The sequence below is a fragment of the Bison bison genome, unplaced genomic scaffold (assembly GCF_000754665.1).
Source record: "Bison bison bison isolate TAMUID 2011002044 unplaced genomic scaffold, Bison_UMD1.0 scf7180017845295, whole genome shotgun sequence".
Taxonomy (NCBI): Eukaryota; Metazoa; Chordata; class Mammalia; order Artiodactyla; family Bovidae; genus Bison; species Bison bison.
Genome location: NW_011475868.1, coordinates 20,221 through 32,628, shown reverse-complemented (window position 1 = coordinate 32,628; position 12,408 = coordinate 20,221). Strand labels below are relative to the sequence as shown.

The window sequence follows — 12,408 nt, the reverse complement described above, 5'->3', positions numbered from 1 at the left end:
CGAAGCCCCGCCGGCTACGAGAACCGTCGCGACAGCGACGCCAGGTGAGGTCCGGGCCGCGCGCCGGGTCCTCCGGGCGGGCGCGCGGCGGGCGGGGTCCGGACGGGGTCCCGGCGGGAGCCCCAGGCCACCTGGCTCTGACGCGGTCTCTCGTCGCCAGCCCTCCGCCCCCCGCGCGTTGGAGCCTCGGACGCAAGCGCACGGCCGACGGGAGGCACCGGAAGCCCGAAGACGCCGAGGGCCTCGCAAGGCCGCCCAGCGGTCACAGACCCGAGAGGTGGGCCCTTGCGGCGGCTCCGGGGGCCTGGGCGGAGGTTCCCCGCACATGACTGACTGACTGGGGGGCGCCGGTGGGTCACCAGCAGCACCCGGGGCGCCCCTGGGGCAGCACCCCTGAATAGTCCTGGCCCCTGGGCATCCCAGCAGGACTGGGAGGTCCCTGAGGATCCGAGGAGGTGTCTCAGTGACGGGTGTCAACAAAACTGGCTCAGTCTCAGTCAGCGAGCCCTGCTAGGTTCCAGGGATGGCATTGAGGGCCACCCCAAACTTCCTAGAACGTTCCAACAAGGCGAGTCAGGCTCACCCGTGAAAGAGTCGGGAAAGTTGGTGTTGCAGCAGTCACAGAAGGTGGGCGCCAGGAGGCAAACCAGGACTTAGGCTCCAGGACCCTCTCTGCACCCTGACGCTCCTGAGGCGCTTCCGGCTGAGGAGCCTTGGCCGCACCTCTGCAGCTGGCAGTTTACCTAAGTGTTTTCTAGGCTGGGCAGCGTGTTGGGGAGGTCAAGACACCCTGCCAACCATGGTTCCTTTTTTTGTTTTGCTTATACTCTGATACAGGTGGGTCAGCAAGTCAGACAAGGTATTTCAGGGAAACAGGAGTGGCTGAAGAGTGCACGCGGGGGTGTCCGGTGGTGAAGGCCGGCATGCTCTTCAGATCCGTGGCCTCTGTCGGGATGAGATGGGAGGTGGTCCCTTGAGGATCCACACACCGGGGCCCTCAGGTGGGGATGCATTAGCTAGTATGAGGACTGGCTAGAGGAGGACAAGGGCAGGGGATGGGGGCCGCTGCCAAGTCAGGTGAAAGGGGTGCTGAAGACTGAGCAGTGGAGATGGTGTAAGGAGTGTGTAGGGGTAGGCTTCTAAGGCAGGACTCTCAATACCTGCTGATAGGTTAAGGGCTGGTGCAGGGAGGAGTCAAAGATGACTCTAGCTTTGAGACCTGGATGAAGAGGATGGTGTGGACCAGACCTGGTCTGGGAAGGGAGTCAGTGATTAGGCTTTAAGTTTTTCAGATGACTAAAGAAAAGATAGTGAGAAAGCAGCATCTAACAGTCTGGGTTGGGAGGCACAAATTACAAATTGAGTTATCAGCATACATGTGACTTTTAAAGATTTGAGGTTACTTGGGGAAAGACGTGAGAGGAGAGGCTCTAACAGCCCTGGGGCTAGATGTGAGGAATAGGTTACTATTCAGTTGCTAAGTAGAGTTCAGCTCTTTGTGACCCCATGGACTGCAGCACTCCAGGGTTCCCCGTCCTTCACCATTTTCTGGAGTTTGCTCAAACTCATGTCCTTTGAGTTAGTGATGCCGTTCAACCATCTCATCCTCTGTCGCCCCTTTCTCCTCCTGCCTTCAATCTTTCCCAGTGTTGGAGTCTTTACCAATAAGTTGGCTCTTCACATCAGGTGGCTAAAGTATTGGAGCTTCAGCATCAGTCCTTGAAATGAATATTCAGGTTTGATTTCCTTGTTGTCAAAGGGACTCTCAAGACTCTTCTCTAGCATCACAATTTGAAAGCATCAGTTCTTTGGTGCTCAGCCTTCTTTATGGTTCAACTCTAACATCTGTGCATGATTACTGGAAAAACCGCAGCTTTGACCATATGGACCTTTGTTGGCAAAGTGATGTCTCTGAATTTTAATACAGTGTTTAGGTTTGTCATAGCTTTCCTTCCCAGGAGCAAGTGTCTATTAATTTCATGGCTGCAGTAACCATCTTCAGTGATTTTGGAACCCAAGAAAATTGTTTCCCCATCTGTTTGCCATAAAGTGTTGGGACCGGTTGCCATGATCTTAGTTTTTTGAACGTTGAGTTTCAAGCCAGCTTTTTCACTCTCCTCTTTCATCCTCATCAAGAGGCTCTTTAGTTCCTTCCTGTTCACTTTTTGCGATTTAAGTGGTGTCATCTGCATATCTGAGGTTATTGATATTTTCCTGGCGGTTGATTCCAGCTTGTGATTCATCCAGCCCTGCATTTCGCATAATGTACTGTGCATATAAGTTAAATAAGCAGAGTGATGATACACAGCTTTATTGTACTCCTGTCCCAGTTTGGAACCAGTCTGTTGTTCTATATCTGGTTCTAACTGTTGCTTCTTGACCTGCATACAGGTTTCTCAGGAGGCAGGTAAGGTGGTCTGGTATTCCCATCTCTTAAGAATTTTCCACACAAGGTCTTTCAGGTAGTCAATGAAGCAGAAGTAGATGTTTTTCTGGAATTCCATTGCTTTCTCCGTGAGCCAGTCAGTGTTGACAATTTGACCTTTGGTTCTTCTGCCTTTTTTAAATTTAGCTTATACATCTGGAAGATCTTGATTTATATACTTCTTAGGCTTAGCTTGAAGGATTTGAGCGTTACCTTGCCAGCATGTGAAGTGAGCACAATTGTACAGTACTTTGAACATTTTTTGGCATTATCACAAAGCTATCTTTGAGATCAAGCTTTGACCCCTGCAGTGATCTCCCTTTTAACTGAAGACAAAATGTTAAATCCTTAACTGCTTAATTGCTCTGAAATCCCTCTGTACCCTGGGATTCCGCCTGGCTCACATTGACACAGGCCTGCTTGCTCCTGTGCCAGCAGTGTTCCTGTCCTGGGGGCGTTGCCCCTGGCGTTTGTGCTGTGTGCTTTTATTCCCACAATCCCCTGTGATGGCAGTGGAGAATGCATGTAGGTTCTTGGAGAGTGGAGCCATCCACATCTCCATGGGTGTAAGAACTGATCCCTTTGGAGGGATGTTAGCTCAGTGTGTAAATAAAGCTTTATCTTCCATTTGAGCACTTTCCCCACAAGTACTCTCATCCCAAGCTAGGGTGAGGTGGTGAATGTAATTTGCCTAATCTAAAACATGAGTTTCAGTTCCACAAAAGGTAGTTTCTGTTGAGCTACCAAAATGTGAGATGGAGGAAAAGGGCATTGTTCAGTTGCCGAGTTGTGTCTGACTTTGCATCCCCACGGACTGCAGCACGCCAGATTTCCCTGTCCTTCATTATCTCCCTGAGTTTGCTCAAGCTCATGTCCATTGAGTCAGTGATGTCAACCAACCATCTCATCCTCTGTTGCCCCCTTCTCCTGCCCTCAATCTTTCCCAGCATCAGAGTCTTTTCCAATGAATGTTCAGGGTTGATTTCCTTTAGGATTGATGGTTTGATTTCCTTGCTGTCCAAGGGACTCTCAGTATTTTCAGCACCTTTAAAAAGTTGAGGCACCTGTTACGGCTTGAAATGCAGACCTGAACCTCTTGACACACTATTGAGAGTGTTGATGTCTAACCCTCGGCACACTCTGTGTCTGTGATACAATCTTGAGTCATTTTAACTTGTTTATTAATTTGATTTCAGACCCTGCCAACCATATTTATACTGTGGAAATTTGTTTTTAGGATTTGAGTTTTTCTGGTTGGGGTAACTAAGGGAAGAAGTGATAATTACGTAAGGGGATTATTCTTTGGTTATTGCTGTTGCATTTTCAAAGCATGCCATTGAGTTTTCAGCTAGAATGTATAAAATTGCTTATTGTTGCAGTTGAAGTTAGTTTTTCTTTTTGATGTATGAGTAGTGACCAACAGAAAGTTGAGGAAGAAAGATAAAAACGTGAGTTTACATCTTATCTATAAGTAACAGACATACCAACAATTCTAGCTGCCAGAATTCTTGGCATCAAGCCCCGTGCTTTCAAATTGCCTGAACCTGACTGAAGATTTCCTTGAGTTCTAGATAGACCTGAGCTCCTAGATTAAATGTATCCAACTCTAGGGGTGCCTTATCAGACCAGCCCTGATGTGGTGAGAGCGCTGAAGGATGTTTTTATTCCCCACATTTTAATTATGATGTGATATGTTCTGAACCGTTATTGCATGCATCTGGAAATAAATAGTAGCCACATTTACTAGGTGTGGGTCACTCTGCTTAGCACTGAAAATGTAGTAGCTGCACTCTTTCTTTAAAATCCTTTTAAAAAAATGAAACTTTTTACAGAAAAAGTTGGGTTAGATAAGTGCACTTCTTGGTGCTGATGAAAACTGTTGACTTGGTCTGCCTTTCCCTGCATGGACTGTGTCCTCATGATCTAGCTGACAGTGGCACATAGGGAGTGCACGGTTGTTTAACAGACAGAGCCCAGAGAGGCTTGGAGTGAATTGCTGGAACCCGGTGATCTAGGGAGTTAGTGGAGCTGATTACTCTGGAGCCCATTTTGTTGGCACTCTCCAAACAACCTCAGAAAATTTCCTGATGTATGATTTGAAAGGAAACTGAAAGTTGTGTCATGGTTCGAATGTGCCTTTTCGTTGTTTTGCAGCTTTACCACTCCCGAAGGCCCCAAGCCCCGTTCCAGATGCTCCGACTGGGCGAGTGCAGTGGAAGAAGATGAAATGAGGACGAGAGTCAACAAAGAAATCGCAAGGTACGTACTATAGACCACTGTGAAGTGTCATCTGTGGTGCTTTAAAGTGTATATGAAACTTGAGGCGTGTCCTGAAGTGGTGGTGGGCCCCCAGCTAGCCGCATCTCAGCTCCTGGGGACTTGGGAAAAATGTGGGTTTTCAGGCCCCACCCCAGGCCTGCTGGATGGGAAGCTGGATGCGAAACTGGGTGGGCTCCAGCCACACCTTAAGCCTGTCAGTTGAGCCTGCCCACTGACGTTTATGGACCAATGTCTTAGGGCTGTCCTGAGGTGGCTGTGGGTGGGCAGTGGCTGGCTGGGTGCAGACAGCTGTGGCCGTGTGCTCTGACCTGCCACGCTGGCTGTTCCACTCCACTGGGGCGTGCGCTCTTGACTGCCACCTGCCTCAGGTAACAGCTCAGAAGTGCCAGAGTGCAGGGGGTCCCTGACTCGGGGCCTGTGAGCCCTTTGCAGGCCGGCCCTAAGTTGTGTGTGTGCAAGTTCAGTTTCAAGCTACTTCCTCTTCCTCAGCTCCTCACAGTTCAGAAGATGATGGCGTTCTCACCCCTGCTTATCTCAGGATTACATTCTCCCTGGTGTTTTGGGGCCTTTCTTCCTTTGATAGATGCCATCCAATCCACTGAAGGAGCCTTGAGTTAAAATGCTGTGGCTTGAGATTAACTGAAGGATACTGAGCCAAGAGTCTGTTGGTTCTTAATTCAGAGGAGAAGGCCTGTCCTTACCGTAAGCAGGGACGTGGGGCCAGGCTGCTTCCTCTCCGTCTGCAGTGGGCAGTGGTGTTCAGAGCTGCCTCCATTGGAAAGGACACAGGCACACTTGGGATTGGTTATGACCACTTAATTTCTTTCGGACATTAAGACGTATGTGGGCAGATAATCTGCCTGGGTAGGAGAGTGAACTGGGAGTTGACAGGCTCCAGTATTTTGAATGAGTTGTATTTATATAGATGCTGGTTTTTCTCAGCTGTGAAAAGTTAGGCTGTTTAACTTGGTCTGTGCAGTTTTGTGTTTGCCCACAAGGTTTATAACAATTCTGATCATGTGCTTGTGTATTTTTTTTTTTCCTTTTGACTGTGCTTGGCATGCAGAATCTTGGTTCCCTGACCAAGGATTGAACCTGTGCTTCCTGCATTGGGAGTGTAGAGTCCTAACCACTGGACTGTGGAGCCCCAGTGCTGTGTGTCTTGATACCCACTGTCGCCCCTTGCTGGGGACCGTCTCCAGCACCTGTTTGATTCAAGGAGACCCTGTCTGTCTTGACTCTCCTATTGTTGGACTCCTCTTTGTTCTTCTCTGGATCACACCGTTTCTGATGGAAAGCTGCTGCTTTTGAGCAGACTAGGTGATGGAGCTATCATGGTCTGCCTTACTTCCCACCAGGAGGTGAGGGGTGAGCAGTGAGCTCGCTGTATGTCAAGGCAGCTGGCTCATGCTACACACCAACAGCCTGAAAATTGGAAAATGGGCTTTAGTTATACCTGAAAGCGAAAGTGAAGTCGCTCAGTCATGTCTGACTCTTTGCAACCCTATGGGCTGCAGCCCACCAGGCTCCTCTGTCCGTGGGATTTTCCAGGCAAGAATACTGGAGTGGGTTGCCATTTTCTCAAGAGGATCTTCCCAACCCAGGGATTGAACTCCAGTCTCTCGCGTTGCAGGCAGACTCTACCCTCTGAGCCAGCAGGGAATCCCTTAGTCATACCTGAAACGGTTCCAGAAAGAATGAGATCCTACAGAAAATGATCTCATGGCCTAATGTTCCAGTTCTCACGCGATGGCTCCAGACACACATAGCCTCCTGGTATCCAGATTCACTGGGGCCCCCGCACACCTGGGACAGGGTGAGGCACCGCAGCACGTGGCGTCCTTTGGCGCCTAGCGTGAACATCTAGCGAGAGGCAGTTTCCAGGTCAGATTGTTGTGTGTTTTTTGGTTGATGACATACCTTTGCAAAGTTGGGTGTTGGTTGTTGCTGTGCTAGAAAGCAAATTCCCAGTGCATCCACAAGGAAGGAGGGTGGGGGTGGGACGGTGTGCAGTCTTCCCAAGGTGAGCGGTGCCCAACAGGCATGTGTCTCATTAATGAGTGATTGTGGTATTAGAAGTAAAGACTTCATTTCAGCTCACATTGAGTTTTTCCTGAAGGTTTCAGGGTTAAGAGAGATGTAAATTTCCATGGTCTCACTACTTAACTGGCGGCAGTAGTTTGCTTTCAGAACTGGTTGCTTTAAGTATCCTGTATGGTCTTGGCAAGTAGCCTTATCTTCTCACCAGAGAATGGTGATTGAGGGAGGTTGAAAATAAAAGAAGCCACCTTACTGTGACTGTTGCTTAATCCACTTACCAGACCACATCCTCAGAGAGGCTTTGTGGCTCTAGAAGCATTGTGTTGATTTCTGTACCTTTGTAAAAACAGCAACATTTATTTACTTTGCTCTCAGATATAAAAGGAAACTCCTCATCAATGACTTTGGAAGAGAGAGAAAGTCATCATCAGGAAGGTAAATGCTGTGTAATCATTTCTTTTCTAATTAGTAACCCTGTGACTTATTCATGAAAAATAATGTGAACGTGTGAACGTGAAACGCTGACTCTTAGTAGTATTTTCTATTTTTTCTGTTCTTCACTGATTTGAAATACGTATCCTGTACTAAATCTCCATATATTCAGAGATTCTAGACTGTTCTGGAGTTAATACAGTTTGGAAACCCAGCGGGCGAGTGCTCTGTTACTGTGCTTACACGTTTTCTTATGGAATGATCTTATTTGTGAGGTTTGCTGTGTGAATTTCATTTTGTTTAGTTCGGATTCGAAGGAGTCTGTGTCTGCGTTACCAGCCGACTTGGAGACGGATGAAAGTGTCCTGATGCGGAGACAGAAGCAGATCAACTATGGGAAGAACACCATCGCCTACGACCGCTACATTAAAGAAGTCCCCAGGTAGTCCTGCGCTGCCGGCATGGGCTGGCCAGGTCACGTGCGTAGGTGGTGAACCTGATTCTGGGTGTAGTTCACCTGCTAAGAGCTGCATTATTAATGACCTTCAGGCACTTACATAAAGAGGAACACGTTGGTGACTGCGAGACCAAGGACACGAAGACAAGTAACATTTTCGTAATTTAGAGTGTTAGGTAACGTTTGTCAGGAATCACAGCTGTCTTGTAAATGTGAGACTGTTACGTACATGACGGGGAAAGTTCAGTTCAGGTTGCAGGTTGTAAAGCTTTTACTAGAGAAGAACGCGAGCCTTACCCAGTCTGCGTCAGCAGCTGCTTCCTGCTTCCCGCACAAGGGTGCACGGGAGCTTCACAGGGCACGGGAGCTGCTGGACTGAGTGCAGGTGTCCTTTGCTGGAGCGTGCATTGCGAGCGAAGAGCAGCCGGCGAGGCAGCGCTCTTCAGCGTGTTCACACGTGGGTCTAGGTGTGCCCCAGGCTCACCCCTCTCTCCCTGTAGGCACCTTCGACAGCCCGGCGTTCATCCCAAAACCCCCAACAAATTCAAGAAGTACAGTCGGCGGTCGTGGGACCAGCAGATCAGACTCTGGAAGGTGGCTCTGCATTTTTGGGATCCCCCCGCTGAAGAAGGATGCGATTTGCAAGAAATGTACGTCTCTGTTGGCGTCCTGTCCTCCCTCTCTGGTGATGGCAGCGGCTCTGTTGCTGTGTGGCCGTCATCCTGTGTCCTGTCTGTTCTCTCTCTGCTGTGTCTGAAGCGGGCGGTGTGGGCTCCGGGAGAGGCTGGAGGGAGCGGTGTGCTTCCTGGGTTGGACTTACTGTTTGTAGCTACAACAAACTGATCCTAGTAGAGGTACATGACGTTTTGTTTGTTTTTTAAGATAAAACATTTTGAAAAGCTTGAGTAGTTTATGTTGAGCTAGGCAGCTCAGTGAAACTCGAGCTTGATCCCCTGGTTTGGGAAGATCCCCTGGAAAAGGCAACCCACTCCAGTATTGCCTGGGAAATCCCACAGACAGAGGAGCCTGGCAGGCTACAGTCCATGGGGCACAAAGAGTTGAAGGTGACTCAGGGACTAAACACGACAAGTAGGCATGCTGTGTAGTTACTTCACTTTGCTACACGGTAGAGACTAACACGAGCTCATAAAGTAGCTATGCTCCAGTGAAAACGGGCTTCCCAGTTGGCTCAGTGGTAAAGAGTCCGCCTGCCAGTGCAGGAGATGCGGGTTCAGTTCCTGGGTCGGGAAGATCCCTGGAGAAGGAAAAACTCCAGTGTTCTTGCCTGGAGAACCCCATGGACAGAGGAGCCTAGTGTTCAGTCCACAGGGTTGCAAAAGGGTCAGATATGACTTAGTGACTGAACAGCAGTGTAAAAGTGAGAGGCTTTCTCTTTTTTACCTATGGAAGGTTTTTCTTTTTCAATTCTTTGTCTGTGGAGAAGGCCTCGGGTTGAGCTGCTGCCATGTGGTCAGGATGCTGGCTGGGCAGGGAGACGGAGGCTGGTCTGGTTGTCTCCTCAGCTCCCTCATCTGAACGTCTCCCTCCCTCAGAGACCCAGTTAGTCTTCCAGATGTCTGAGTTTCTGCTCTGAGTCAGGGACATTTATTAGAAACTGTCAGGTTTGAAACGATGTCTAATACGCATCTTTATGAAGTTGGCCTCACCTTCACAGACGCACCCGTTCTCTCTGAGCAGGAAATTGGAAACATGAGTGGTGATGTGTCGTTTGGTTGGTCAGCGTGTGTCCCCCCAAACTGGGCTTTACTGTCGTCACGTCTGTGTAGAGGGTGCTTGTGGGCGTGTATAGACAGTTGGCCTCGCGCAGGAGTGGGCAGCTTGTTGTGTGCTCTGAGCGCGGTGGGCATTGTGCCCGTGGTTGCTGCTGCCAGCGTTCCTCGGGGAGGAGTGGGGGGCGTCCCCTCCTCAGGGCGGAGGAGGTGCTGGGACCGTGCGTGCGGCATGGCACTGGCGGTGTCTCACTGAACCAGCCTGGCATGCTCATCTGCACTGCGTGCCTCCTGGTCCCCTCACGTGGTGGCTGACGCGCGTGTGTTCACTGCACAGACATCCTGTGGACCTCGGGGAGATGGAGACTGAGTCCGCAGAAAGCAGCTCTGAGTCCCAGACGAGCTCTCAGGACAACTTCGTAAGTACCTTTCCCCGGGTGACTCTCCCATGAGTGTTCCAGGTTAATTGTCTATGACACATGCCCCTTGATAAACCAAAGTTTAGAATGAAATTTGATCTTGATGCTTAGAAGAAGGGGCCCTTATTTCTTTCTCTGACTTTATTGAAATATCAGATTTGATGGATCCTTATTTTAGATTTTGGGTTCAGTCTGACTAATCGATACCACCATCTTCATTTAAAAGTAAAAGGTCTTTTCTGGTCTTGTCATTAGCGTTAGTTTCAGGCTGTATAGTTCGTGCTGGTGAATTGCTGGTACAGGATCACCGGCTAGTTGTCATAAGTGGAGAGATGCTTTGGCCTAGGGGTTTCCCCACATTTGCCAATTTTTTAAAAGTACATGTTTTGGAAGTGTACTCGGCGGCCCCGCGGATCTGTCTCTTGCTTCAACAGTGCTTGGACGGAACAGACCCAGGGATGCCCCTTGCTCCAGCCTCCAACCACCCTCCAACCTTTTTTCCAGTCGCAACCTTCGGAGTCAGCCACTCAGCTGTCCGCGATCACCGGGACCAGCCACCATTTTTTAACTCCTTATTATTACCGACCAATCATGAGTTCCCAGATTCGTCAGAATTATTCTACCGAGGTGGAGGCCGCCGTCAACCGCCTGGTTAACATGCAACTGCGGGCCTCCTACACCTACCTCTCTCTGGGCTTCTATTTCGACCGCAACGATGTGGCCCTGGAGGGTGTGGGTCACTTTTTTCGCGAATTGGCCAAGGAGAAGCGCGAGGGCGCGGAGCGTCTCTTGAAACTGCAAAACCAGTGTGGCGGCCGTGCCCTCTTCCTGGACGTACAGAAGCCATCTCAAGATGAGTGGGGTAAAACCCAGGACGCTATGGAGGCCTCCCTGCTCGTAGAGAAGAACCTGAATCAAGCCCTGTTGGATCTGCATGGCCTGGCTTCTGCCCGAGGAGACTCCCACATCTGTGACCTCCTGGAGAACCACTTCCTAGATGAGGAAGTGAAACTCATCAAGAAGATGGGTGACCACCTGACCAACCTCCGCAGGCTGGCTGGTCCCCAGGCTGGGTTGGGCGAGTATCTCTTCGAAAGGCTCACCCTCAAGCACGACTAGGAGCTTCTGGAGACCAGTGGCCATTGAAGAACCCACCTAACATCAGGGCTGCCTGAAGCCCCTCTCTGCAGCTACTAGGCAGCTTTTTTAACACCCTGGAGCCCTCTCTCAAGCCTTGGACCATATGGAAACAATAACGCTTTTTGCAGCATATAAAAAATAAATAAATAAAAGTACATGTTTTGGAGTAGGAAAAAAAAAACCTCGAAAGATGAAAAGCAGTGTGCAGAATCCTTCTCTGATTCCTTGGTTACTGATTGAGTGCAAGTTCTTCTCTGCGTGTGTACAAGCCACACACGCAACAGCACTTCACAGCAAAGATGCCTTTGTTATCGCAGGGCCCGCCGCCCCCCTTCCCCCCCGGAGGCTCAGCAGTGAAGAGTCTGCCTGCAGTGCAAGCTCCATCCCTGGGTCGGGCAGATCCCTGGAGGAGGAAATGGCAACACTAGTAGTCTTGCCTGGGAAATCCCATGGACAGAGGAGCCTGGTGGGCTGCAGTGTTTCGGGTCTCAAAAAGTCAGACATGACTGAAGTGACTGAGCTCTCACTTGTTAGGGAGCCTGCAACAGTACTTGCATGTATAAATATCCTGCCCACTGAATGGAAAAACAGGTTAAAAACTAGAAGTAGTAGATGTTTTCTTGAAAAATTCAGGGTTTATATAAGACCAGCTTATACTGTGAAGAGCTGAGGAGCAGGTAAAATCAAAGTGCACGGCTGCCTTCCTGCCTGCCATCTGCCAGCCTGGTAAACAGGCACCTGTCCTTCCAGTCGTGGGGCCACCTGCACCCCCCCGTCCTGTGACCGCGCGAGATGTTGGAAGTGACGCAGACACAGACATATGAGGAGGACAGAGGTTCCGAGAGGAACACAGTTACCGCGGACGCTTTTTGAGGACTAGTAACCTGGAAACTCTTCATACTGTTCATGGGGTTCTCAAGGCAAGAATACTGAAGTGGTTTGCCATTCCCTTCGCCAGTGGACCGCGTTCTGTCAGATCTCTCCACCATGACCCGCCCGTCCTGGGTTGCCCCACGGGCATGGCTTAGTTTCATTGAGTTAGACACGGCTGTGGTCCTAGTGTGATTAGATTGACTAGTTTTCTGTGAGTATGGTTTCAGTGTGTTTGCCCTCTGATGCCCTCTTGCAACACCTACCGTCTTACTTGGGTTTCTCTTACCTTGGGCGTGGGGTATCTCTTCACGGCTGCTCCAGCAAAGCACAGCCATTGCTCCTTACCTTGGACGAGGGGTATCTCCTCACCGCCACCCTTCCTGATCTTCAGTGTGGGATAGCTCCTCTAGGCCCTCCTGCGCCCGCGCAGCCACGGCTCCTTGGATGTGGTGTTGCTCCTCTCTGCCGCCGCCCTTGGCCTCGGGCTTAGGGGCGTGGGGTAGCTCCTCCCGCCTGTCGCCCCTGGCCTCAGGCTTGGGGCGTGGGGTATCTCCTCCTGGCCGCCGCCCCTGACCTCGGACGCGGGGTAACTCCTCTCGTTGCCGCCCCCGC

The 12,408-nt window shown here is 50.2% G+C and overlaps 1 protein-coding gene across 1 annotated transcript in view; it reads left to right on the top strand.

Moving 5' to 3' along the window:
• The window catches only part of SLBP (stem-loop binding protein), a 15,776-nt gene that overhangs the window by 383 nt on the left and 2,985 nt on the right, over window positions 1-12,408 (top strand). Inside the window, exons 2-8 of the mRNA XM_010833286.1 lie at window positions 6-44; window positions 161-277; window positions 4,580-4,684; window positions 7,121-7,180; window positions 7,482-7,619; window positions 8,135-8,284; window positions 9,702-9,783. Coding sequence (XP_010831588.1) covers window positions 6-44; window positions 161-277; window positions 4,580-4,684; window positions 7,121-7,180; window positions 7,482-7,619; window positions 8,135-8,284; window positions 9,702-9,783 — 691 coding nt within the window. The remainder of the gene's footprint in view (window positions 1-5; window positions 45-160; window positions 278-4,579; window positions 4,685-7,120; window positions 7,181-7,481; window positions 7,620-8,134; window positions 8,285-9,701; window positions 9,784-12,408) is intronic.